Source organism: Zootoca vivipara, chromosome 5 (assembly GCF_965207765.1).
Source record: "Zootoca vivipara chromosome 5, rZooViv2.hap1.1, whole genome shotgun sequence".
NCBI lineage: Eukaryota > Metazoa > Chordata > Lepidosauria > Squamata > Lacertidae > Zootoca > Zootoca vivipara.
In genome coordinates this window covers 42,883,224-42,910,918 of record NC_142588.1, presented here as the reverse complement: position 1 = coordinate 42,910,918, position 27,695 = coordinate 42,883,224, and the positions used below count along the sequence as shown (strand labels likewise).

Sequence of the window (27,695 nt, the reverse complement as noted above, 5' to 3'; positions counted from 1 at the left end):
ACTCTCATCTAATAGTACTTCCTCACCTAACCTTGTTACATTACATGCCTTCTTAATGTGGCCCTGTCCATCAGCTGTGCCCTCCAGCATATTATCTACCCTCCACAGTGGACTCATAGGTTCAGCTCCCAACAGTCACCCATGCTTCTTCTCTGGTGATCACTCGTAGCCGAGTAAGATTGCCTTCCATGAACACAGTTTTAACAGTGAGTCCATAAGTGGCTGTGGAGGCCAATTTTGGATCCACACATCCTTCCATAGCTGCCAAGTTATCCCTTTTTTACAGGGATTTTCCCATATGCTGAATAGGCTTCCTCGCGAGAAAAGTGAAAACTTGGCAGCTATGATCCTTCCACAGTGGGGACATTGGTTTCTGGGTGGGAGTTGATCATGGTGAGGGTTTGCCAAGTGTGCCTTCCTCTTAGCACGTTTCTCCCTTTCCTCCTGAGTTCGAGTGTCTTCAAAGCCCATGACACCTTTGATAAAGGCTGTTCTCCAATTGGAGTACTCACAGGCCAGTGTTTCACAGTTGTCGGTGTTTATACTACTTTTTTTTTTTAGATTGGCCTTGAGAGAGTCTTTAAACCTCTTTTGTTGACCACCAGCATTACACTTTCCATTTTTAAGTTTGGAATAGAGTAGTTGCTTTGGAAGACAATAATCAGACATCCGAACAACATGACCAGTCCAACAAAGTTGATTTTGAAGAATCCATGCTTCATAGCCAGCCATTTGCCCACTGCTCCTTCTATCTGCTGTTGGGGTCACTATCCTTGTGGTGCAAAGATGTTCTGTCCTCAAGCAGTGCTTCTATGCTGTACAGGATCTTGGAGGAGAACAACAGTGTGGTCAGGAAAGTTACTGTGCATTTTATATATATATATTAAAAATAGTGCTATGGAAGTCAATGGTCCATTGTCTTCTAGGGAACTAGAATGATGCAATTCCATGACAGTTCAAGCAGATAATGCATCACATCTTTTCTTTTTAATTTTGCAGAGGCAAAACAAGAGCTGCAAGGAAATGCGGACCCTCATAATGATTCACATGCACCATACATTGTTGCCGCAGTCGTCTTGGCAGTTGTTGTCATGACCGTCGCAGGATTCATTTTGAAAAATAAATTGAGAAGACCAATTCCATATGAGATAATGTGAGCACTTAAAACCTTGGGACTCAATCCAACACCAAGTCAAGCAAGCTTAAACTCATTTATTTCCATGAGTTTAGGTACAGCTATTTGTTGGTGGGATTGTGGCCTTGGCGGTTGGCAAGAAGAATCTGTATTGAATATGCATCACTTGAAAGATACATCGCGGGTCTCAATAGTCTTGTGATTTTATCTTGATTTTTGCTTTTACATGAAAATACAGAAGCAGGAAAATGTATTGGAGGGGGGCTTAAAAAATATGCTTAATTCTTCCATTGGTATTTTTACTTTTTTACTAGATTTTACACATTGTCATGAATATATGTAGATGGATGAATTCAGGTTAGACAAGGACCTGAAGTACAACACAAAATAGGAATAAAAATTAATCTCACCAAGAGTCTCATATTCCGAACTCGAGCTATTTTTATGAAATTTCTGCCAAGTTCCTTGAAACAATATCCAGTATTAGTAGTCAGTACTGCATTTAGTTAATACCTTTTGTAAATGACATACCACATAAAGTTTTCATTATGTCAATTTGTATAACTGTCAAAAATGACAATATGTGTTGGTAAACAAGGGCATCTCAACGGTTTGTGGTAAAGTGGATAAACCTTCTTAGGATTTTATTCAATTGTGCCCCTCCACTCCTTGAGGGTTCTTTCATCCAGCCGAGGATTCCATGAATAGAAGGACAGGATGGCAATTTTCTAACTCTCTCTTTCTCTCTTTCTCATCCTGCCTGGACCACCTCTCATCCTGATCCCCTGATCCTCTGGAGCTTTGTAATATTTGAGTTTATTTACAAATGTGTAGGTTAAGCATAGATGGAAACGAAGGGAAAACACTCCAACAGATAAAGTTCACTGCTCCCACATCAGGACTCTAAGGGAGACAAACCAGTATCCCAGAATGTTGCTAGATTACATGGGTCAAACACAGCTCTCTGTTTCTGTGCCTTCTTTGTATGTTTCAAAGCTGCAGTTGATTGCTCTTTCCACACACAGACACCTAGATGGCAAGATCCTTAGCTGTGGGAGCAGCAAGAAATCTCCTCCTCCCTTGCCACCTTTCTAACCACTCAGAAAGCTTAATGAGAAATAGTTGAACAATTCATTCCATGGGAAACACATCATTAGACTTTTGTCACTCCTACCAGATCCAAGGCTCTGGTCCAGTAAGAGAACCCACAGGATAGTCCCTTTTCACAGAACCCTGGCATGAAACTGACCACCCCTCTGGAAATTTTAACAGTATATTTGTAAACTGTAGACTTGTATTGTACTTTAGATTACAAAGATCATATACTTTATAAAGAAATGTTAGAATATTAGTTCTGCTTACTATGTGATTGCTTATTCCATTTGGGAAACAGAAGAGATACAAGCCACATGTCAGATCTAGCTCCTGTTAAGGGGTGACGCAAAACGGAAGGAGAAGGAAGTACCACATAACTAAGCTTGCTGATTGCTGCTAATTGCTTCCCCGGTGATCTGACTGGTTTCCCAGTGGTTCTCTGCTAGAGGTTTGTTATTTGTAAACAGACTGAATTCCTAACACCCACCAGGTTCCAAGTTTAGGATTTGCAGTGAGCCAAAGTCTTGCACATCCTTCTTCCTCAAAGGATTACACAGCTTAAAATATGACCAGTGAAGAACTGACAAGGGGGAATTTGGGGTGGGGGAGGGGGAGAATAATGAACCATTGAAGTATTACATACTTTAGCTTAAGGCTTTGTATGAGAGATCAAGGGCAGAAGAGGAAAGTCCTAAATATTGTTTGGGGAAGATGCTTATAAGGAAAGAACTTAAAGCTGGGAGTGGAACAGGGCAGCATGAAGCTACTACGGTAGGTGGCCAAAGGGAATTATTTGGTTGGTTTATTTATTATCACCATGTGGGGATGCCATTGGACATTTCAGCCATAAGGATTAAAATGTCTTAGGCTCTCTCCCTGCAGAAATATCATTTAAAAATAGTACTTGAGGAATAAATCAAGGTGTAAAGACCATCAAGGGGATACTTTACCAAATCCAGCAGCAGATTAGGAAACCTGGGAGTGAGTGAGTAAGTAAGCAAGATATCAATCAGGGGATAAAAGCATGATTAAGAAAAGTCATTGGAGATCTGCTCAGGACAACACATTACAAAAGGTAATAAGAGGAAAACTGCAAAGGAAAGGTTTTCTTTCTTTCTTTCTGTTGAATTTCCAGTTAAAATATGTATGCATGGATTGCTGCAAAAGTAGTATAAAAATGATAGAATTTTATAATGACCAATTCTAATACAAAACAAAATCTGGTTTTTAAAAGTTCATCTGCATCCCATGAGTAGATTTGTGTGTGTACTAGTAAACCATATACAGTACCTAAACAACATGTGACTACCTGGATAAATGCAAGGCACGATTTTGGCCTTGTAGTTCTTAACCAAGCAGGAATGTATATAATCCTACTTCTGCAAATAGATTGCCTTCCTCTAACCATGATGCCATTTTGCCTGATTAAAGGATGGCTCATTTTATGTGCAGTCTCTTGCTATATCAGCCTCCTTCTTTTTACCACTCTACAGCAAACTCCTTAAAACATACTAACAGTGATGAAAACCAAACTGAATAACTCATGAATACCAACTTGTTCAGGGTAGTTAAAATAAAAAAGGGGGTTGTGAAGAGCCCCAAAAGGATTTTCCCAAACTGGGTGAATCGGCAGTAAAATGGCAAATGCAATGCAATGTGAGCAAGTGTACTTTGATGCAAATTGAAACCAAAATGTATTAATTTCACATATGTGCTCATAGGGTGTGAATTAATGGTGCCTGACCAGCTACAAGCTTGATGAAGATGTTAGTGTGAGGCAGCTGTGGAAAGGGTAGATTCCATGCTAGGAATCATTAGGGGAAAGGATCATTATGAATATATAATTCTATGGTACAACCACACCCGGTGTATTGTATACAGTTATAGTTGACGGTTGTCTTACCTCAAAAAGAATATTGTGGAGCTCTAAAAGGTTCAGAAAATGGCAACCAAAATGATTCAAGTGGATAGAGCAACTCTATGAAGACATAACTTTTGGTGCTTTTTAGTGTAGAGAAGAGGTGAGAAAGCAGGAGTGTGAGAGAGGTGTGTTTAGTTATGTGTGGTGTGAATAAATTGGATGGGGAAATATTTTTCTCTGTCTCAATATACTAGAACTTGGGGTCATCAAATTCAATTGAATGTTGGACAACAAAAAGAACTTCACACAATGCATAGTTAAAGTCTGGTACAAGCCGACTATTGCTGAGGCTCCAATACTTTGGCCACCTCATGAGAAGAGAAGAATCCTTGGAAAAGACCCTGATGTTGGGAAAGATTGAGGGCACTAGGAGAAGGGGACAACAGAGGACAAGATGGTTGGACAGTGTTCTTGAAGCTACGAACATGAGTTTGACCAAACTGCGGGAGGCAGTGGAAGACAGGAGTGCCTGGCGTGCTATGGTCCATGGGGTCACAAAGAGTCAGACACAACTAAACGACTAAACAACAACAACAAGCAACAGCCATTTTGCATGGGTGCTACATTCTTGACCCCTGCACACATTGGCGGAGCACACACAAGCCTGCTCTGCCCTGTTATGTCCTGTTCTGCCCCTGTCCTGCCGCTGCCCTGCTCCCATCCCACCACCTTTTCTGGCCACTTCCAGGTTGCAGTGGTGTGTGTGTGTGTGTGTGTGTGTGCAGTTGCGCGCATGTTGAACACATGTAAAATGGTTGTTGCCTGCATTTGCTCCTACAACAGGCATTAATGGAAAACAAAATGGGAAGGCCTTAAAAGAGGATTAAACCAATTTATGGAGGACAAGGCTACCAACAGCTACCAGTCATGTTGGCTTTGTTCTATTTTCACTGGGAATTCAAGGGGGGGGACTGTTGCACTTAAATTCTGCTTGTGGAAATTTAAGGCATCTGGTTGGCCTTTGTGAGAACACAGAGCTGGATTAGATAATCCTTTGGCCTGATCCAGCAGGCTCTTTTAAGGCTCTTTTTTCTGGAAGGCTGCTTTTAAAACTGTCACAAGACTACCATTCATGTGAATCAGGAATAAAATAGTTGTTAAATTGTTCTTTGTCTGGCCCTCCCTAAATACTCATTAATGGAATTTTCTTGTAAACTTCCCATGTTTAGAAATGCCATGCTTCTTTGCAGAAATTGTTGTTAATAAATATCAGATAGTTTGGTTTGAGGTTTGCTTGAGTAGTTTCCCATCTCCTTCTTGCCACCTGAATTGGCAAAGCCTTGAAATGTCCTTGACCTGCTTGCAACCCCTTTCTTTCTTTCTTTATTCATCATCCGATTTTCCATTCTTGGCTGTCTCTACTACCTTATCTTTCACAATACCTGTTTAAATATGTACTATTGTCTTTGCAGTGCTCAGTACTTGGCTCCAGATACATTATCTTCACACCTTACCTATTCATTCATTTTGATTATTTTTCAGCATTCAACAGTCTTGACTTTCTACTTGCTTGATCAAATACTCAGAGAATATGTGCAAAAATTCCAAGGCGATAATTAATGTGGTGCAAACAAATTTACAGAAACCATATACTATATAACTATAACTAAACTATATATGTAGTCCCCATGAATGTTCTGGCCTTAGAAAGGAGGCAATCATAAGGAGAAACATCTTCTTGTTGAATTACCCTGCTACAGAGGTTCCCAAGCCCTGGTCCATAGACCAGCAGTGTTCTGCAAACTTTGTTCATGTTATCTGTGGCATGTCTTCAGATATGTGGTTGAAGATGGGAGGTGGCATATCTACTGCATTAAGCATTTATATTTTATAGCCTTTAAATTGCTTTTTTATTTATTGTATTATCATTTGAATTCTATTGAGTGTGATATATAAAAAATAAAAGAAGCTATAAAAATGCAATTAACACTCATGCAGAATCTAGTACAGCACAGTACGCATGCTACAATAGGGAGAAAAAGACCTGCAGTAGTTTTGAAATGGTCTGGGGGGGGGAAGGTTGGGACCACTGCCCTAGTCAGCGGCGGAGCAAGCCGATTGGGTGCCTGGGACGGCTCGTGTGCCCTGCCCTGCGCCCAGGGGCAGGGCCAGCTGCCTGTGGGGTGGGGTCAGCTGGGGCAGGATGCTCCGCAGGGCCTCCGAGGAGTGTGCCTGCCTCCTCCCACTCAAGCACCCTAGAGCCGAGGGGGAGGCGGCAGGTGGACCGTTTGGGGCAGCGCGGAGCCTGCGGGCGCCCAGGCCGCTGCGTCACTCTCAGGAGAGAGGCGTGGCTGCAGGCCCCATGGTGAGTGCCGCCCAGCATTTTGTCACCCCCTCAGTGGTGACACCTGGGGTGGACCACCCCCACCGCACCCTGTTCCCCTGCCCCTGGCCCTAGTAGTTTCTAATTTGGATTGGTTCAAGGAACAGGAAGTAACTTGGAATGTATCAGTATCAGTAATCTGGACTGTATCAGTAACCTCTGCATTCCTGCACTGTATATGAAAGCCCAATTCCCAACCCAGCATAAAATATAGAGGAAATCTGAAAAATATGTCAAGTTATTTTATTCATTTATTAGAATTGTATCCCACTCTTCCTTCCAAAGGAGCTCAGGGCATCAAACAACCAAGTAGCAGAACAACTAAAAATAGAATTATTAAAGACAACAACCAAGAACTTCTAAAAGCAATTACCATCATTTTAAAAGCAGCCACATTCTCTCACAGCTAATAACTGGTATGAATGACTTCAAGAAACAGAAGCCCAAAGCTCAAGTTCAGCACCCAGAAGTAGCTGTGTGTTTCTCTAGATCCTGGTCACATATGGGCACAAATATTTCTTGTGCAACAACACTCCCCTTAAGACAATTTTGCCTGCTGACATTCCCCCAATGAAGTGACAAGTAGGTGCACTTGATGATATCTAATTCACACTTATTTCCTTCTGGAAAATAGCCCCCCCTTTTTAAAAAAAAAAGAGAGGAAGAAAGAGAGTGACAAGCACTGGGCTTCATATTGAGGACTGTTTACACAACAAGTATAAAAAATTAAAGATAAGAGAAGTGGCATTGATATGCACTTGTATTGTTGGCATAGTTTAACAAACATTGTTTGGCATCGCGAAAGTCCTTCTAGAGAACTTCCTTTTCCTAGGAGCTGACGAAAAAGGGCAGATCAAATTTCAGACCCCCCCACACTATATATAATCAGGTGTCTTTATGCCGAAGGTTACTACTTCTAATTCTCCTGGACTCTTAACCCAAGATGGATCACATTGTGATCTTCCTTTGGGTGCTACTTTCAGCATCAGGTAATGTGCTCTCTCTCTCTCTGTGTGTGTGAAAGAGATATTTGCTTCACCTTCTTTTCTGTCTTGCATATATAATGTCGAACAGCAATTTCAAAAAATAAATGCTTAAATCAGAATTGAGAAATAGAGGACAAAGTCTTTAGCTGAGTGCTAGGGAAGGCTCCAAGTTCCAACCCTGGCATCTCCATGTAGGGTTGGGAAAGTCTCTTGATTGAAACACTTGAGAGATGCTGCCAATCAGTGTAGACAATACTGATGTAGATGGACCAATGAATTTGACTCAATATAAGGCAGCTTCCTATATTCCTGTGAAGAAATGAATGTTGACTGTTTTCATATCTGAACTGCTTAAACATTTTACTGCACACCGTATTTTTTCCGTCTATAAGACGCCCCCATGCATAAGACGCCCCCTATTTTGGGGGACTCCAATTTAAGAAAGTGGGGGGGGAGAGATCTATCCATGTATAAGACGCTCCCAGATTTTGGACATTATTTTTTTGGGAGGGGGGGAATACGGTAGTCATAGGTATCAACTTTGCTGTAGAAAATTGGCTGTCATTTGCTTTGTTGCGAACTTGGTCTTCAGATTATGGTCTGTGCATCCATCTAGAGTTAGCCATGCTTATGCACACTTGCTGGGAAGTAAGTGTCATTGACTTGTTTCTCAGGAAACAGGAACAGACTGCAAAGCTTGTTGAGAGCAATGGGATAAGTTAGTCAAAACCAATTTATTCTACTGGTTTCAGTGGGGTGAACTTCGGCCGGATTGGTATGTTAGTGTTTGTTAGAAAATAAATTAAAAACCATTACTCTATTCAATTCGCAACCTTGCCTTTGTTTGGGGGGAAATTATTGAATGATTTATTACTTTGATTACATTTGGCATTAAATTCAGGGAAGTTAGATGCCAGAGAATAGTTATGATATGTAGACTAGGTAGATTGTTTAGGGAACTTTTTCTAACTCTCTCCACTGGAGGCTTGAAAGAAAAACGGTTTTCAAAGAGGTCATTTAGAAGCTAAGTCAACATTCTTTTGTTAGGAATCTTCCCAAACATATTGGGTGGTATTCGACTAAGTTTTACATATAGTAAACACACTGAAATTAATGAGTTAGGTCCATTAATTTTAAAAGATCTGCTCTGGGCAGTGGTGGCAGCTTCTCCAGACTAGGGGACCTGCTGTGACATCCCGACATCGTGCATATGATATCGTGCAATGTCCTGATGTCACGCGTGCGGCACTGCATGACATCCTGATGTGCAATTTCAGGATGTCATGTGGGTCCCCTCAATTGTCCAGAGAAGCTGGCCTATCCCTTTCTAAAATAAGATGAGGAGGAGGCTAAAGTGCCTTGGCCCCAGAAGCCGGCACCCTTCGCTCTAGGTAAACACCATCGAGAGAACAGCACCTCTGAGCATCAAATTTGTGCTCCTACTTAAACTACCTATAGAACAAGCTTGAAAGGCAGTTCTTACCTCAATGTAAAATGGACTAGATGTATTTCAGAGCGTAGCAGCTTCTACAGCATGTGCCCAGTTGAAGTTCATGTTTTTGATCCATCTGCACAGATGTGGTATGGGATCTCCCCCCCCTATTGTCCCTAGAAGGTCCCAGCCATAAGCGCCAACTCCCTGGGGCCCTGGATGCCTGAGCACTCACAAAATTCCCCATGAAGGGACTGGGCACCCACAAAATTTGGTGCCAAGGCCATGCACGCAACATGGCACCCACAGTCCACGGGCCAAGTGGGCACTCCTGGTCCCAGCAGATGTTGCCACAGGTTTCCTGCATGCACAGATTCAGGGTCTCCCTAATCATGGGCAATAGGATGGAAGATTCACTTCTAAAACCAGTTTAGAAGAATTGTGGAAAGTTAGCCCCTTTCACAATCAATACAACTGATCACTATTCCCAATCCTAAGGGGGAAAGCCTCATATCTTATAGAGCCAAAATGGCATTCCAAAAATGAAAAAGGAGGCTATCATTAGGTTTAGGGGAAACCCAAGATTTGCAGTTGTATGGATTTTTTTTTTTTACAGAAGAAAAGTGGACCAAGCATTCCTCAGGGGCCAATAAATATTGGCTGTTGGGGGCAGGTACAGAAAGCCAAGGGGCAGAGGGGAGCAATTTGATTCAGTCCACATTTAAAGGTGAACCTACCTACCATGCACTTTCTGAAACAATACACAGACTAAAACACAGCCATCCTTTGAGATCTTATTCTGTGGATAAGTAATGCGTACACAAATGCATAGGCTAGGATAAAGGGTGCCTAAACATGCATATGTAAGTGAAAATTAGAGATGAAATGCATTATACTGTATTAGGGAAAATAGCTTTGCAAAAAAAATGTGTACAAAGGGGCAAATATGCATTCCACATGTGTATATTAAGAGAAATTTGCACTAAAATGCTGATAAGTTTTATGAGGACTTTAGAAATTACAAAATGGATTAGAAATGTGAAAAACTGAAAGGATTAGAAACATGAGGAATGGGGAGAGACCAAGATGCACAGATTTGCTCATTCCTAGGTAGGGGGAACTGAATTAGAGTAGGGAATCTTGAACTGAGGCCACTGCACACTCCAACATTTTTGTTGTAGGTCTCACTTATTTAAAACTAATTTTTAAGTAGTTGTTCCACTCCAGCTGATTTGGACTATAAATTCCCTGGCTCAATAATGTTTTGTATAGTGACTAGCTGTGCTGAAATATATCCTGATGCGAGTTGCCACTATTGTTTTGTAGGCTCTCCTGGGCACCAGTCTTAAACAAGAACCACTGTGTGCCAGATCCTGCCACCCACACAGAGGGGGGAAGCCAGGAGGGAAGGTGTGGCTGGGGATGGGAAGAAAAGGTTGGCAAGGGTTGGTCAGTGCCAGAATTTGCTCTCTCTCCCTGCCAGAAATAGCGTAGGTTGTTGCGTGACCATGACGTCTGTGGTGTGTGATGGTATACTCAAACTGGTTTAGGGAGGAGGAATTCAATGACTTGGAAATGCTTTTCTGTGTTTTCTTGTGTATCACCCATGTCATCACTCCCAACATGGGTTGCATCCAATTTTTAAAAACCTTCCATTTTTAAAAATGAACCAGCCACAACTTACACATTTTTGTAATTAACTAATTGGAAATACACCACTTTTTAATATTAAGTGTCCAAGGTACTATGCTGTGTAACATTTTTGCTTGAATTGTATTTTGCATGAATCTGCCTTAAATAACTCTAGTTACTGAGTGTCGCTGTTACATTCAGATCCTGCTTGCAGGCTTCCCACGGGCAGAGCAGAATGCTGGACTAGCAGCTTCATCTAGCTGTTTCCGACTTCTGTAGTTATAGAGGTTGTCTTAACTAAATTTGCATGGAAGCAAATATCTATGTCAATGCAAAGAGATATTTTGTTTCCCATTTGAATATTTCCCATTATGGAGAATATCCACTCCATGCAGCTATTTGTGGCTGAGAAAGCATCAAGGGACTCTCCACCACCCCAGTTGGTTGCATTCCATAAGCATTACTTTTGAATTCTTGAAAACCCTTGAGAGCTTTCTCTGAGCATTCAGCCATAATTCTCAAGAGCAGTCAGTCTTCATCAACCTGGTGCCTCCCAGATGCCATTACCCTATGACTCCCGTCCCAAACAACATGAATGGGGCTGATGGGAGTAGGCTTCCAAAAACATCCAAAGAGCACCAGGTTGGTGAAGGCTTCTCCAAAGGGTTCAATAATGGAGGCTTGAAGATCAGCCCACCACCATTCACAGTGGGAAGAGATGCAGAAATCTATTGGGTCTTAGCCTTTTCAAGAGCACTCTGCCCTCTCCTACCTGCTCCCTAACCTCAAGGTGAAGTATTTTTGTGTATATTGGGAAAAAGGGAAGAGGCAGCAGGCAGCACAGTACAACAATAGCACATATTAACAGTTAATAATAATAATAATAATAATAATAATAATAATAATAATAATAATAATTTTTTATTTATACCCCACCCATCTGGCCGGGTTCCCCCAGCCACTCTGGGCGGCTTCCAACAAAATATTAAAATACAGAAATCCATCAAACATTAAAAGCTTCCCTAAACAGGGCTGCCTTGAGATGCCTTCTAAAGGTCTTTATTATTTATACCCCGCCCATCTGGCTGGGTTTCCCCAGCCACTCTGGTGGCTTCCAACAGATGTATTAAAATACAATAATCTATTAAACATTATTAAGTAAGTAAGTAAGTAAGAGCAGCCTTGCTGGCCAACAGAGGAGCTTTAGCCAGTACATACTGATTTCTTATTTTTATTGTCTCCGAGAAGTGTAACAGTACCAAACTTATCCTCAAGGAGAGCCTTGACATGAAATAGGTCAGAATTTCCAGGTTGTTCTGATAGTATTGGATTGATTAGATGCTGTCGAACCTGTTTATACAAACTACAGTTTATTAAAATATGTTCCATATATTCAACATCCTGGGAACATGGGCACAGCCTATCTCGATATGGGCATAGCTGTCAAGTTTTCCCTTTTCTCGCGAGGAAGCCTATTCAGCATAAGGGAATTTCCCTTTAAAAAGGGGGAAACTTGACAGGTATGGGTATGAGACACCAGCCAATATTCTCCTCAGCACTTCAGATGGGTAAACATTTAATCTGGCTTTAGAAAACCGACAGCAATAGTTAGATATTAGATAATTCTTAAGCTAGAGAGATAACAAAAAAACAACAACCTGTTTACTGCTCATTTATCAAATGAAGGAGTAGCCCACTCCCAAGGCCATACATGCAGATTCCTAGCCAATATTTCAAAGCACACCACCAGTGGGTAGGGAGAGGAAGAAAGGAATTACATGCTGCCAGGCTACAAACACTGTAAAAATTAGTTTCATAGCAAGGCTCAATACACTCATTGTTCTTCCCCCTGGATATTATTTACACATCTCCCAACTATTGCAGAAATAGCCTTTCATTCCTAATCATTATTTTTCATTATACTTTCCCACAGTCATAGAGAAGCTTAGTTGTCTTTAATAACCTTTAAATGTATTTATATAAAACAATAAACTCTTCTGTTAACCTTAACCTTTTTTAAGCTCAGCAGTAGTAGCTTTAGTAAATTCAATCACTATATATTTCTACTTTGGTGTTGATTAGCTTGTTTTCCTTTTAATGTGTTTTACTCCTGGCCTCTCTGCAGTTGGATGTTGATTGCTTTAATTGAACTAACTGGATACATTTGCTCCTGCCCATGATAGTAAGCCAAGCCTCATTTAGTTCAATGGGACATAAGGCCTTGAAAGCGCGCTTTCAGCTTCCAGTTGCCAAGCAAGTCTTTGTGTGTGGGTGTTAACAGGTTTGGCTATCCACCAACGACTTTCAGATGTGAGTTTGAGTAAGTATAAGGTTTAATAGGATGTTCTAACATGAGTTTATTAAGAGCTTTAAAAAGTGTTCAATATATGCTCTGAATTCTTTTTAATATCAAATGCATGTTTTTGTACATGTTTTAGATTGTCCCTGCAGAAGAAAACCCTTTTCTTCAAAACATGTTAGGCATTTACTACAGTAAATTTACTATAATAAATCTTTCGGGAGGCACTTTGAGATCCCGTTACTATTTTGCTTTTTATATCTGTTTTCACCAGCCTGACCCTTGTATCTGCCCTCTCTGCTATTGCAAAGTATTAGCTAGGAGTTCTTAAGCTGATTTTATCCGGGATCATAATTGATATTCCTGGATCTGGGTTTTTCCCCCTTCCTTACAACAATCTTTATTTGCTGTACATATTTGCTCTGTTACACCTGCAGGGATTATCAAACAGAAGTCTCCGCTTGTCCTACCTAGAGATACTGGGAATTGAACCCGAGACCTTCTGCGTGGAAAGCAGATGCTCTGGCACCAAGCTGTAGCTTAGTTGAGAAGGAATGGAGCTTGTGTTGGTGCTGACCTTTAAAGCCCTAAATGGCCTCAGCCCAGTATACCTGAAGGAGTGTCTCCACCCCCATCGTTCTCCCCGGACACTGAGGTCCAGCGCCGAGGGCCTTCTGGTGGTTCCCTCACTGCGAGAAGCAAAGCTACAGGGAACCAGGCAGAGGGCCTTCTCAGTAGTGGCACCCGCCCTGTGGAACACCCTCCCATCGGAGGTCAAGGAGATAAACAACTACCTGACATTTAGAAAATATCTGAAGGCAGCCCTGTCTAGAGAAGTTTTTAATGTGTGACATTTTAATGTATTTTAATCTTTGTTGGAAGCCACCCAGAGTGGCTGGAGAAACCCAGCTGGATGGGCGGGGTACAAATAAATGATGATGATGATGATGATGATGATGATGATGCTCTCATTGCCTTACATGAGGAGGGCCCACTTAAGGGGTGCCGGGGTGTAGGTGTGGATCAGTCTACTTGAGATGATGATTGCGTTGCTATGCCACTGGGATGCTGGGAAACAGTGGTGTAGTAATGGGGCGGGGGCATGCCGGGGGGCAGGCTGGGCGGGGGGCAGCAGGCTGGATGGGGGTGACCACCTCCAACGGCCGCCGCCGCCGCTGCAAGCACCCCTCGCTGCCCATGTGGAGGCGAGGCTGGGGTGCGCTGAGGAAAGAGCTCCGGCGGCTTCCGAGCCTGGCTCCTCCACGCCATCTCCTCCCTGCTGGAGGAGCCACCCTCCACTGGCAGTGCAGCCCTCGCCCGCCTCCACAGTGGCCCTGAAGAAACCCAGGTGGCGGGCGAGCAGGACCAGCCCCTGCGGAGTCAGTGCAAACTGGCTGTGAGGAGAACCGCCTCGAGTGCGGTAAGGATGGGTGGAGGGAGGGCCAGAGGGAGAGGGGGAGGCCTGCAGGACGCCGCCCACCACCGCCTGCTGTGTTGCCGTGGTGTATCCCTCCTGTGCGCGCATGCGTCGTGACGCGTGCATCATGGCGTGTGCGTTGTGCTTCGTGGCGCGTGGCGCATGCGCGCGATGGACACCCCGGTAGGGTGCCTTTGGGTTTGCCGCCCCGGGCGGCCAGCTATGCTGGTGCTGGGAAACAGTCATAGTCATGTTTGCACATAGTCGAGACCCGTGTTTATCCAAAGCCTGTGTGTTACTCTTTGACCTCTATGAAAGATACTCCCAACGACAGGTGCAAAAGATTTGCTGTGATGCAATTACTATCTTCTGCAAATTATGCCTTCTACAGAAGTTTCGCTGGGGTTCTATGGAAGCATTTTGAGATTATACTAGCACCACTTCAGAACAAAAGGATTGTGAAAAGGAGCTACTCTGTGTGCGGTTAAGTGGCAGTAATCGTAAATTCAATGCTATCAGATTTCCAGAAGCCAGTAAGGTTATAAAGACAATCAGAAGAATGATTCATTTTGTTTGAATTTTTAAAGTACTAACATTCAGTTCCTTAATATTCGTCAAACATTGTGAAATGCTGCTCTTAAAACAGATCTGAGTTTTGTTGAATAACGTCCCATTTAAAGTGTCTGAAAAGTAATTGTTCAAACTATGTTCTTTGACACACACACACACACACACACACACACACACACACACGTTTGCAGTTTATACAGTAACTTAAAAATTTGCCATAGTTCTGGCTGTGAGAGAAATCCTTTCCCAGCCCCAATAGGAGGGGAAGGGGGGAAGGGGGGAAGGGAGGGCGGTCCACACTGGGTGCCAGGCTTACACAGAGGGTGGCCTGGGTGTCACACAGCCTGCAGAGCACCCCAGCTACCACCTCCCGCTTGGCTGTGGCTGCCCTCCCAGCACTGCCACAAAAAGCAACGCGGGGTGCGGCACCAGGAGGGCACCAGGAGGGGACACCCTGGAGGGGCGTGGCTGGTGTGTGCCAGCCTGCATGTTTCCCTCCCTTGTCGTGGGCACCCAGGCAGAGGCACCACCCTGGTACCTGCTGGGCTGTGCCAGGCGGGCAGGCATTGCCAAGGTGGAGTGAGGTAAGGCTCCACTGGGCTCACGAGTGCAGCTACAAAATCAGCATGGCCCAGAGCTCAGCTCGTTTGCCCCACCCCATGGGCAGTGCATTCCCCAGCCCCGGACACCCAAGCGGCTTGCTAAGCTGTTGCCCAGCCCTGTCAACTAGTGGCTAACCTCTGTCTACAGCAATGTCAACCAGCAATCGAGGGGGGGGGGTGCAAGTTGGCAATGGTTCTTCTTTACTACTGCCACCACAACAGTGTTGGTGCTGTGGCCTAATCCTGGAATTACAATCCAGGAGTATACAGTACTAGAAAGAGCAAGTTCTCCCTCATGTATGCCCTGCCCCCAGAAGTGAGGTAGGGTTGCAGATTGGGGTCCAATGTACAACTTCCAACTTGTACAGCTACTGCTTTGAGCTCAGATGAAATAGAACAGTGCTCTTATTCATTTGGGGTTTCTTTTTGTTTGCAGGAACACAACTTGATTGCCTTTACGATTGAAGTCCTACATATGAGACCCCTAAGATTTGTAACTGTATTCCACTCTAATGGTTGAAGAAATTTGATTTATTAGAGTAGTCTCCTCCTCCTCCTTGCTTGCAAAAATGGCTTATTTTTCGTTGTTGCGAGCATGGCATTCAATGCAGCCGTTTTTTCCCCCTTGATGAAGGACATTTACTGCTATATATTGAACCACATCAATTCAATGAACAATTTTGAAATTGTATTATTGCAATGTTTTCTTGATTCTCTTTCCTCTCTCCCTTTTCTTTTAAATAGGAGTAAAATCTGCCACAACAGCAGCTAAAGGTAAGCAGCATCTCTTTTGCTCCATAATATAATGTTGAATTCCAGCTCTCGGCATGCTGACAATATAGCATTGCTTTCTCATGCAGAAATTTGCTAATGGGTAGCCTGCAAACCACTTCAGATGCTGTTGGAGGAGCCTAATTGTTAGGGCTGTGCATGTCCTTCAATGCAATCTAGGGCCCTATCTGGCACACTGGAGCAACCCAATCTGACCCAGGCTGATCTGGGTCCAACCCAGCCTGACCCAATATCTTGTGAATTGCCCTGTGATCTTTGGATGAAGGGCGGTATACAAATTTTAGAAAAAATAATAAATAATAATAAGCCTGAAATCCAAACTGATCTTATATTGTGTGTGTGTGTGTGTGAGAGAGAGAGAGAGAGAGAGAGTGAGAGAGAGAGTGAGAGAGAGAGAGAGTGCTCTATTTGGACAGAAGGGGAGAAGGAGAAACTGCCTTCTCCCCCCCCCCAAACTGCGTATTTTATTAGGGTACTAAATCAAATACATCAGATTTTCCCCAAAATACTCATAGCAAAGCATTCAGAAAAACCCTTGAATTCTTTGCATTCTGGCTTCTTGTTCTTATAAGAATGCCTACCATGAGCTGAACCTGTCTATAAGCCTGTGCTGCAAAGAAAAGCTGGATTCACTGGGCTCGTAGTAAGTAGATCTAGTATTTATTCTTCTGCCAATGGCAGCTCTCTGCTTATGGCGCAAGGGTCACCCGGCTTCACAACACACAACAGATGTGATGCTGGAGATGGCTGAAGAAAACAGAAGGACCACATGAAATCCAGTCCTTGTGGTTCTGTCCTCTGGGTCTTGGTGAAGCTGGAAAGTTGTTACTGGGATTTGCTTTTTTAGGGGTGGGGTGGGGGGGCGTGGGGAGCAGTGCTTTGATTCAATACTCAGCGTTTCTTTTTATATTTCTTAGATTTCTACAGTTGTGGCAAGACTTTCACAGATCCATCGGGGTCATTTACTCTCCCATATTACAATGGTGGTGGAGATGTCGTGGAGTGTCTCTGGACAATTGTTTCCGATTATAAGATTCCTATAGTGCTAACCCTTGATTATTTCAGGTAAGTCCTCCTTTGCTGAAAGCTAGTGTTTTGTACTGTCAGCATCTCGCTTGTACCTTGGCAATAGCTACCACTGAAGAGGAAATTATTTTGTCATGCTTCCTTTCCTCCATAATCTTGTTCTCCCCTTTCTGCTTCTCTTTTTCTACACTTACTGCTTTCCATGTTCTCCTGGTTCTTTCGTCTTTTCTTTTTCTTTATATGTTTGCTTGTTTTGAATAACTAGATACAGAATTGATATAATACATAAACTGATTGATTTGACTTTTTATAAAAAAAATACCTTGTATAAATCATGTATACAGGCCTTTCACCTGAGAAGCTTGTTTATGGAGCAGGTTCAGTCGCAAGGTGTGAGGGAGCTGACACCACCCTTAGGAAAGCCACATTGTGGGTTACAGATGTGCCAGTTGAAATCGTTTTTCAAAAATTTTCATCATTACTGAAATCACAAAGGGATAAAAGCGTGCATATCCTTAAAGCAGCTAAATGAAAGATTATCTTGTCCCTTATATACTCAGTCACTGTGCTCTGCCAAGAAAGAAAGAAAGAAAAACATTTTCCAGTTTCAGAGTCCATTCCAGTTGTTCTGTTATTTGCAAAGTTAGTAAAAAAAAATGGCTGGCAATTCCATAAGTGCCAGGGAATCTGGGTCAACTATGGACTGCATATCTCACTTGGGCTGTTGAAGCTTCTGAGTCTTCATTCACAAATTTAATAAAACCAAACAAGCTGAATGCAATGTGCCAGATGTTGATTGCCTTGGGAAAGGGCGAGAAATTGAATTCTTTAAGGTGACCATGTCCTGTGGGCTCATGCATATTATATACTAAATAAATAAAGTTTCCAAAATTCCGCACAAAACAGTGCCCATGACTTTTGTGGGAAAATCAATATTATGGCTGCACTAGGAAGTTTAGCTGTCCAAGAGCCAGCACTCCTGCTAGAGTTCTGATGCATATATTTAAAGTGGGAGAGGAATGATATGCTGAACCCAAGTCTGGCTCCCAGTGAGACATTGTGAGATGCATTCCGAAATCTTTCCTCCAGAGCCAATTTCTTGCCAACCAACGAGACATTAATCAAAATACTACAATATTTTGTGCTACAAGGCCTTTATATGTCCTGCTTATCTGGGAGCAGGTCCCAGTGAACTCAAGAGTACTTGCTTCCAAGTAGCCATGCATAGGATTTTGCTGTTAATGTGTTACGACAAAAAAAAAAAAATGAACTCAAGGGATGACAATCTGCAGGTGGGAGAGGAGAGAGTTTTTAAAGTTAAGAATGTGAGGAGAAAATGAAATGATCAAAATCATATAAATAATAAAATCATCATCATCATCATCTGATACTTTTGAATGGGTGTGGACTCAGAAATTTCTTTTGCCATAAGGTGTCTTTGTCTTGTCTTGTATGACTAATGGCACTTTTTCCTTCACAGTTTGGACTGTACTCGTGAATACATTCGTATCTATGATGGACTGGTACGTCATTCAGCACTACTTGGGCAAATATGCGGTGGCTCAAGTCAGGTATTCGTTTCACGTTCAGGCATCATGAAAGTTGTACTCCACAGAGAGTCCTATCGTGCAAGCTCTGGCTTTTTTGGCTATTACGATATAACAGGTAAGCCTGGAACTTATACATTTTTTTTCCATGCAGCTGAATATTTTTGCTTTTTGTATGCAGGAATATAATTTTGTATTAGAACTGGGCATTGTGGGGATTTGCTTCAGGATTACAGTAGAGGGGCTTTAACAGAGCCAAAGTTAGGACCATGGAAAGAGATGGCAGAGGAGTGAATTCCTCCACACAGCTCTCATTGTAAGAGCTTGGAAATGAGTTGCGCTCTTTAGCCAAAAATTGGTAAACAATAGGGTTGTGCAACAGTCACAAGATTGGCCTTGTTTCTGTACAGTGGAACCTCGGTTTATGAACACCTTGGTTTACGAATTTTCAGTTTACGAACGTCGCGGACCCATCTGGAACAGATTAATCCACTTTCCATTACTTTCAATGGGAAAGTTCGCTTCAGTTTATGAACGCTTCAGTTTATGAACAGACTTCTGGAACATGCTTTAGGTTAAGTACGCTTCAGGTTGAGTACTCCGCGGACCCGTCTGGAATGGATTAATCCACTTTCCATTACTTTCAATGGGAAAGTTCGCTTTAGTTTATGAACGCTTCACTTTAAGTACTCCACAGACCGTCTGGAACAGATTAATCCACTTTCCGTTACTTTCAGTGGGAAAGTTCGCTTCAGTTTATGAACGCTTCAGTTTATGAACAGACTTCCGGAACATGCTTTAGGTTAAGTACGCTTCAGGTTGAGTACTCCGTGGACCCGTCTGGAATGGATTAATCCACTTTCCATTACTTTCAATGGGAAAGTTCGCTTCAGTTTATGAACGCTTCACTTTAAGTACTCCACAGACTGTCTGGAACAGATTAATCCACTTTCCATTACTTTCAGTGGGAAAGTTCGCTTCAGTTTATGAACGCTTCAGTTTATGAACAGACGTCCGGAACCAATTGTGTTCATAAACCGAGGTACCACTGTACTTGTAATACTGGGAAGCAATCTACTCTGTTTTAGAGCCACTCCATCTTTCCAGTTTGACTTCTTGTTCCGAGTCTGAATTAGATCTGTGTCTCCCCATTGATTATGATTTAAACATAATTTAAACATGGCTGAACATTCCCCCCCCCCTTTCCCCAGGAATGGCTGACAGAGAAAATGATGCCTCTCCAGAGAGCATTAAGCCTACCAAATTGCAGGCACTGCAAGGCCTGGTCTTATGCCCTACTACAAAACATATGCAGGTGGGATGGAGAACTGATCTAAGATCTTACCCATCACACATATGTTCAGTGTCACTGTTTTGATTATCTGGAGAAGGCCTGATTCATCCACAAACCATTTCTGTTCAACCTTTTTAGTATATTTTTGCCTTTAGTCTCCTCAGATCCAGAACTATACTACTTGCAAAAGCTGCCCAAACCCCTATTTGTTTCCATGGTTTTTCATTTTGTTTCCTTCAGTCTTCCTTCAAATGTTCATTTATTTTAAAAAGGGAAAACAAAAGTGCTAAACCAACATTTTCACAGTATATTTTGGAAAGTTGTTTGTTTCACTATCCATTTGGATACTTCTTACAATAATATAAAGCTTGTTCTGGACATTAAGGGACAGGTTGGGATACAATTGGATGCCATTTGGAATCAAGATGGTCGCCACACCATGCAAATGCATACTTATTTCAACCACTCATTTTACGATTGCTCCGATACAAGTTTAAAATATAAATGTGGTTTTGATTTTAAAAGAACAAATATTTTTAAATACAGGTAGGTAGCCGTGTTGGTCTGACGTAGTCGAAACAAAATAAAAAAATTCCTTCCATTAGCACCATAGAGACCAACTAAGTTTGTCATTGGTATGAGCTTTCGTGTGCATGCAGCTGGCCTGTAAGGTCTCTAAGTTGGTCTCTAAGGTGCTACTGGAAGGAATTTTTAAAAATATTTTTAAAATCTAGGTTGAGTCTTGACATCTGCAGGACATTGTACCATTAACAATTGCTAGAATGTTGACTGTTTTATAAAATGATGTTTTTTGTTTATAGATCTGGTAACCTCAACAGTCCCTGAATTAACAACAGGTAATGAAATCTGCTCACCTTTTTTTAATGTACAGAATATGGAGGTCCCTGGGCATAAGAGTGGGCTTGGCAGAGTAATGGTCATAGGTAGTAGTCAACTAAATTTTACTGAGAGTATATCCATTTCAATTAATAATCCTAACTTAGAAGTGTTCATTTATTTCAGTGGACCTACTCTGAATATGACTAATGTTGGATATCACCTTCTGATGTAAAGATGAGAGTAAACAGGAACAAAATTAGGACAAAACTTGAAACATTGTGATAGCCTGGTTTATTTTAGTATTTGTAGAGCCAGAACACTGGATCCCTAGGGCCACACATCCTGTTTCATATAAGGATGTTTACAATTTTCTCTGGAACAACAGCTAACCTTGGTCAAGAGCCCTCCTTTGCTTCTCTTCTGTTTTCTAAGGTTGTTAGAGTCTAAACCAGGCATCCCCAAACTGTGGCCCTCCAGATGTTTTGGCCTACAACTCCCATGATCCCTAGCTGACAGGACCAGTGGCCGGGGAAGATGGGAATTGTAGTCCAAAACATCTGGAGGGCCGAAATTTGGGGGTGCCTGGTCTAAACACACTTAAGTCTCCGTTGCTTGTCCATTTATGACAACATGCTGGGGTTGTAAATTGCTTGTTATTCAACTGAACTTTACTCCACAAATATTGATAAAGGTTGCTTTTCTTATCAAATTCTTCTCTCACAGCTCCAGAGTTGACAACCGGACCCTTGTATAGTAAGTTTCCAATCCGAATCTTTATTGTTATATTTTGTCCAAAAAGGGTATGAATTAGACAGAAGCAAGTCTTAAACTGAATAATCAAACATTCAGTTGCAAATCGGTTGCCTTCTCTCTGTGTTCATGCAGTTAAGAATAATGAATACCCAGTGAAGAGGATCCCCTTGAAATAGAAAACATCTCTGATCAAAACTTGTTATGGTGTAAAAACACAGCAGTCTATGTTAACTGAAGGGCTTTACAGGGATTTGGACTTATGTCCACTGCCTTTCTTTTCTTCAAGCGAAGGCAGAGGCAGGAGGGACGATTTGAGAATAGCCCTCCCCTCAGGCTGTAGCAGCAGCAATGCAAAATAGGGCACCACAGTCCTAATCTTTCTAGGCCAGGGATGGAGGCCCTTTGGTCCTTCACTTAAAAGTCCTTGACTTAAAAATAAGTCTAGAGATACAGAAGTCTATTCTTCTGTATCTCTTCACTACATTTGCATGCAAAATTCAAGTATAAGATATAATTTTAACTCTTTTGTGTAACAAGTAGTTCATTTTTAAAAATGAACATAGTAAAATGTGGATATTTTAATTTGTTCATCTTTCTTTAGCAACAACTCTTCCTGCAGAAACCACTAGTGAGTACCTACCTTTTTGCATGTAATTTTGCCACAGTGAACAGCAAAAGGAATAATGTCATTTCGGGCAGAAGATACAGCATGGAATTAAAACGCAGTGCTTTCTTACATCCCTCATAATAATGGCATCTCAGGACCATCTGAATACAATTGTGGTTGATGCTCTTTGGTGCTGATAGAATGCAAAGCAGGAGGACCAACAGCAGATGGAGCCGGAGCACAGTCAGCTAGGCGGCTTTCTAGTTGTCCCCATTCACCGCCTTGCTCAGCTGTACAAAGCTAACACTGAGACTAAGAAGGGGGGGGACTGACAAGCAGTATCATCTCCTGGACTTGCACATGGGATGGCAGGCAGGCGGGGGCGGGGGCGGGGGGAAAGACAGCAGAATGAGGTTGGTGGGGCAGTGCCCCATTTCACAGATCAGCCTCCACTGCAGGAGCCTGTATGAGTGTTAGTGGGAAATGACCCAAAGGCAGATTCATATTTCTTTTGACACAAAGTAGCAACAGAGTAGGCTTTCAGCCTTTGAAAAATTGCATATACAAACACACACACCTTTTCAGAAGTGTGCAGGCACATGAAAGCTCATACCAATGACAAACTTAGTTCGTCTCTAAGGTGCTACTGGAAGGAATTTTCAAATATATTTTTTTTAATCTAGGTTGAGTCTTGACATCTGCAGGACATTATAGCATTAACAATTGCAAGAATGTTGACTGTTTTATAAAATGATGTTTTTTGTTTATAGATCTGGTAACCTCAGCAGTCCCTGAATTAACAACAGGTAATGAAATCTGCTCACCTTTTTTTAAAAAATGTACTTAATATGGAGGCCCCTGGGCATAAGAGTGGGCTTGGCAGAGTAATGGTCATAAGTAGTAGTCAACTAAATTTTACTGAGAGTATATCCATTTCAATTAATAGTCCTAACAGAAGTGTTCATTTATTTCAGTGGACCTACTCTGAATATGACTAATGTTGGATATCACCTTCTGATGTAAAGATGAGAGTAAACAGGAACAAAATTAGGACAAAACTTGAAACATTGTGATAGCCTGGTTTATTTTAGTATTTGTAGAGCCAAAACACTGGATCCCTAGGGCCACACATCCTCTGTTTCATATAAGGATATTTACAATTTTCTTTGGAACAACAGCTAACCTTGGTCAAGAGCCCTCCTTTGTTTCTCTTCTGTTTTCTAAGGTTGTTAGAGTCTAAACACACTTAAGTCTCTGTTGCTTGTCCATTTATGACAACATGCTGGGGTTGTAAAATGCTTGTTATTCAACTGAACCTTACTCCACAAATATTGATAAAGGTTGCTTTTCTTATCAAATTCTTCTCTCACAGCTCCAGAGTTGACAACCGGACCCTTGTATAGTAAGTTTCCAATCTAAATCTTTATTGTTATATTTTGTCCAAAAAGGGTATGAATTAGACAGAAGCAAGTCTTAAACTGAATAATCAAACATTCAGTTGCAAATCGGTTGCCTTCTCTCTGTGTTCATGCAGTTAAGAATAATGAATACCCAGTGAAGAGGACCCTCTTGAAATAGAAAACATCTCTGATCAAAACTTGTTATGGTGTAAAAACACAGCAGTCTATGTTAACTGAAGGGCTTTACAGGGATTTGGACTTATGTCCACTGCCTTTCTTTTCTTCAAGCGAAGGCAGAGGCAGGAGGGATGATTTGAGAATAGCCCTCCCCTCAGGCTGTAGCAGCAGCGATGCAAAATAGTCCTAATAGTCCTAATCTCTCTAGGCCTTTGGTTCTTCACTTAAAAGTCCTTGACTTAAAAATAAATAGATTACTTTTCTATTCTTCTGTATCTCTTCATTACATATGCATGCAAAATTCAAGTATAAGATATAATTTTAACTCTTTTGTGTAACAAGTAGTTCATTTTTTAAAATGAACATAGTAAAATGTGGATATTTAAATTTGCTGACCAGTGAATTCATCTTTCTTTAGCAACAGCTCTTCCTGCAGAAACCACTAGTGAGTACCTACCTTTTTGCATGTAATTTTGCCACAGTGAACAGCAAAAGGAATAATGTCATTTCGGGCAGAAGATACAGCATGGAATTAAAATGCAGTGCCTTCTTACATCCCTCATAATAATGGCATCAACCTCCCTATGTGTAGAGACTTTAAAGGGGGATATATGGCAAACTTGAAGAGTCAGGAAGGGTGCAGGCTCTTCATGTTGGCTAGATTCAACGTGTTCCCCTCTATGGAGATAGAAGGAAGATATCTAGCTCTCCCAAAAGCCGAATGTTTATGTAAATGCGGGAAGAATGAACCAGATACATTGGACCACATTTTCTTTTCCTGCAATTATGGTATTAATGCGAGAAGGCGATTGCTGGGTGCTTTGCAGGTGGATGCATCGATCGCGGCATTGCCAACTATTCAGGGGTTACTGTCGGATAATTATGATGGAGTTACTTTAGTGGTGGCTGAGTTTTTGTGCTCTGTTTATGCAGAGAGATTGGGCCACTGTGGAGAGGACAAGGGGATGCTAATTGAAAATTGATATATCATTCTAAAATATTAATTTAATTAATATGTATTTTATTTCATGAAGTCTATAACGTGAATGTTTTATCCATAATTTTGTTCTGAAGCTCCTGAACTTGTCATGCCTAATAAAGGTTATTTATTGATTGAATAATGGCATCTCAGGACCATCTGAATACAATTGTGGTTAATGCTCTTTGGTGCTGATAGAATGCAAAGCAGGAGGACCAACATCAGATGGAGCCAGAGCACAGTCAGCTAGGCAGCTTCCTAGTTGTCCCCATTCTCCTCCTTGCTCAGCTGTACAAAGCTATCCCTGAGACTAAGAAGGAGGGAACTGACAAGCTATACCACCTCCTGGACTTGCACATACGATGGCAGGCTGGGACAGGGGGTGACAATAGAATGAGGTTGGTGGGGCAGTGCCCCATTTCACAGATCAGCCTCCGCTGCAGGAGCCTGTATGAGTGTTAGTGGGAAATGACCCAAAGGCAGATTAATATTTCTTTTGACACAAAGTAGAAACAGAGTAGGCTTTCAGCCTTTGAGAAATTGCATATACAAACACACACACTTCTTCAGAAGTGTGCATGCACACGAAAGCTCATACCAATGACAAACTTAGTTGGTCTCTAAGGTGCTACTGGAAGGAATTTTTAAATTTATTTAAAAAAATCTATTTTGAGTCTTGACATCTGCAGGACATTACAGTATAGCATTAACAATTGCAAGAATGTTGACAGTTTCATAAAATGATGGTTTTTGTTTATAGATCTGGTAACCTCAACAGTCTCTGAATTAACATCAGGTAATGAAATCTGCTCACCTTTTTTTTAAAAATGTACTTAACATGGATGCCCCTGGGCATAAGAGTGGGTTTGGCAGAGTGATGGTCATAGGTAGTAGTCAATAAAATTTTACCAAGAGTATATCCATTTCAATTAATTGTCCTAACTTAGAAGTGTTCATTTATTTCAGTGGACTAATGAAATTAATTAATTAATATTAATATTTCTTTTGACACAAAATAGAAACAGAATAGCCTTTAAGCCTTTGAAAAATTGCATATACAAACACACACACAACTGAAAGCATGATCATCTTGCACTGGGATGTCAAGTCAAAATTTTTGTTCCTTTCTTTCTTTCTTCTCTGAACAAATGATTATTGCCTTTTGAGAAATCCTATATTTCTAGCCTCCTGAATCGGGTGTTCCCAACATGCCTAAGTGAAATTTTAGTCATACATGCCTGGGGTTTGAGGAGAGATCTAAAATGCAGTGCTAATGTTGCTATAAAGGTAAAGGGGCCCCTGACCATTAGGTCCAGTCGTGTCCGACTCTGGGGTTGCGGCGCTCATCTCGCTCTATAGGCCGAGGGAGCCGGCGTTTGTCCGCAGACAGCTTCCGGGTCATGTGGCCAGCATGACAAAGCCGCTTCTGGCGAACCAGAGCAGCGCACGGAAACGCCGTTTACCTTCCCGCCGGAGGTATTTATCTACTTGCACTTTGATGTGCTTTCGAACTGCTAGGTTGGCAGGAGATAATGTTGCTATAGAGGAGATTATCTCTACAATACCTTGCGCATAAAGACAATTGATCCTGGCTCTACAAATGTTCTGTCTGTGTTCTTCAGCGCCCTTTCAGTGTGGTGGCGTTCTCTTGGAACCATTTGGATATATCTATGGCCCTTATTATCCTGGATATGGCAGGCCAATGGAGTGTACCTGGGAAATTAAAGCTCCACAGTTTTACGAGAGAGTTGTTTTACAGTTTAAAACAATTGGTTGGAAGTAAGTATTTGCATTATCATAGTCCCTTCTGTACATTTTACTGATTAATTTCTAAATCTGTTTTTGCAACCAGTAAAATGCTCCTAAACAACATGGAGTTTTGTGCCACCTTATAGACTAACATATTTAAAGACAAACAGCATTTAATATTCTTTAGTCTTTAATGGCCTTTAGGCAAGACCTTTTACACAGAACCTTCATTGTTTTTTGCTGCAACAGCCTTACATGGCTTCCCTTGTGCATATGGCTAAAAATGTTTGAGTCCAAGATAATTTTCCATGTCTAGAATAATCCAGTGGGGTAGCCAGAATCACCCAGGACCAGATACAGTCATACTTTGGAAGTCGAATGAAGTCCATTCGACTTCCAAAACGTCCGAAAACCAAAGTGTGGCTTCTGATTGGCTGCAGGAAACTCCTGCAGCCAATCGGAATTCATGGAAGCACCATCGGATATTCAGCTTCCAAAAATAGTTCACAAACTGGAATAAACACTTCTGGGTTTGCGACAATCGGGAGACAAAACATTCGGGAACTAAGCTATGACTAAGGTATGACTGTACTTAAGAAGGCAATGAGCAAGATACAATTCAGAGCTTTTCAATCCAGTCCCATATACATATTTAATCAAAAGCATTAGGCTAATGATATAGTTCACACAAATGCCTACAATGAGCCCCAATGAATAAGAATATTGAATGGAGAATAAAGGGGGGGAGAATGGAATGCCTGTCTCACACACATCCAGGGCTTTTAATTACTGTGAAGCATATGTATTACTTAGTATTTTTGTTTTTATAATACTTATTCTATGACATATTTTATATATTGCATTACATGTACTCAACAACTTGAATCAAATTAGATAGTATTCAACACAGCTTGGTAACTTAAAGCTTTCTCCCAATGCCTGTCTGCATCCATATAACTTAGAAAACATTCCTAAAATCTGACTGTAAATGTGAGGCTGACCCCATATTTTTTCAAATACTCAGATTTATGGAGGATGATTGAGTGTATTTCCAATATTTGGTAATCAGTATTTTGCCAGGCTCTCAGCATAGTCTAACATGCCATGTCTTGAGGAATT

At 41.7% G+C, this 27,695-nt stretch overlaps 2 protein-coding genes across 7 annotated transcripts in view; both read left to right on the top strand.

The window, feature by feature from the left end:
- Positions 1-2,486, top strand: part of LOC118096495 (scavenger receptor cysteine-rich domain-containing protein DMBT1-like) — a 39,924-nt gene extending 37,438 nt beyond the window's left edge. The window contains exon 20 of one of the 2 annotated variants that reach the window (XM_035138403.2): positions 1,000-2,486. In XM_035138403.2, coding sequence (XP_034994294.1) covers positions 1,000-1,157 — 158 coding nt within the window. In that variant the 3' untranslated portion in view covers positions 1,158-2,486. The remainder of the gene's footprint in view (positions 1-999) is intronic. The other variant, XM_035138404.2, reaches the window with a different exon arrangement.
- A 4,849-nt stretch (positions 2,487-7,335) lies between these two features.
- The window catches only part of LOC118096496 (CUB and zona pellucida-like domain-containing protein 1), a 35,764-nt gene continuing 15,404 nt past the window's right edge, over positions 7,336-27,695 (top strand). For 4 of the 5 annotated variants that reach the window (XM_088670450.1, XM_035138406.3, XM_088670449.1 and 1 more), the window contains exons 1-12: positions 7,336-7,463; positions 16,157-16,186; positions 17,122-17,269; positions 18,711-18,895; positions 20,893-20,928; positions 21,635-21,664; positions 22,266-22,292; positions 23,042-23,077; positions 23,644-23,673; positions 24,267-24,293; positions 25,588-25,623; positions 26,450-26,606. In XM_088670450.1, the coding sequence (XP_088526576.1) occupies positions 7,418-7,463; positions 16,157-16,186; positions 17,122-17,269; positions 18,711-18,895; positions 20,893-20,928; positions 21,635-21,664; positions 22,266-22,292; positions 23,042-23,077; positions 23,644-23,673; positions 24,267-24,293; positions 25,588-25,623; positions 26,450-26,606 (788 nt within the window). In that variant the 5' untranslated portion in view covers positions 7,336-7,417. The remainder of the gene's footprint in view (positions 7,464-16,156; positions 16,187-17,121; positions 17,270-18,710; positions 18,896-20,892; positions 20,929-21,634; positions 21,665-22,265; positions 22,293-23,041; positions 23,078-23,643; positions 23,674-24,266; positions 24,294-25,587; positions 25,624-26,449; positions 26,607-27,695) is intronic. The other variant, XM_088670451.1, reaches the window with a different exon arrangement.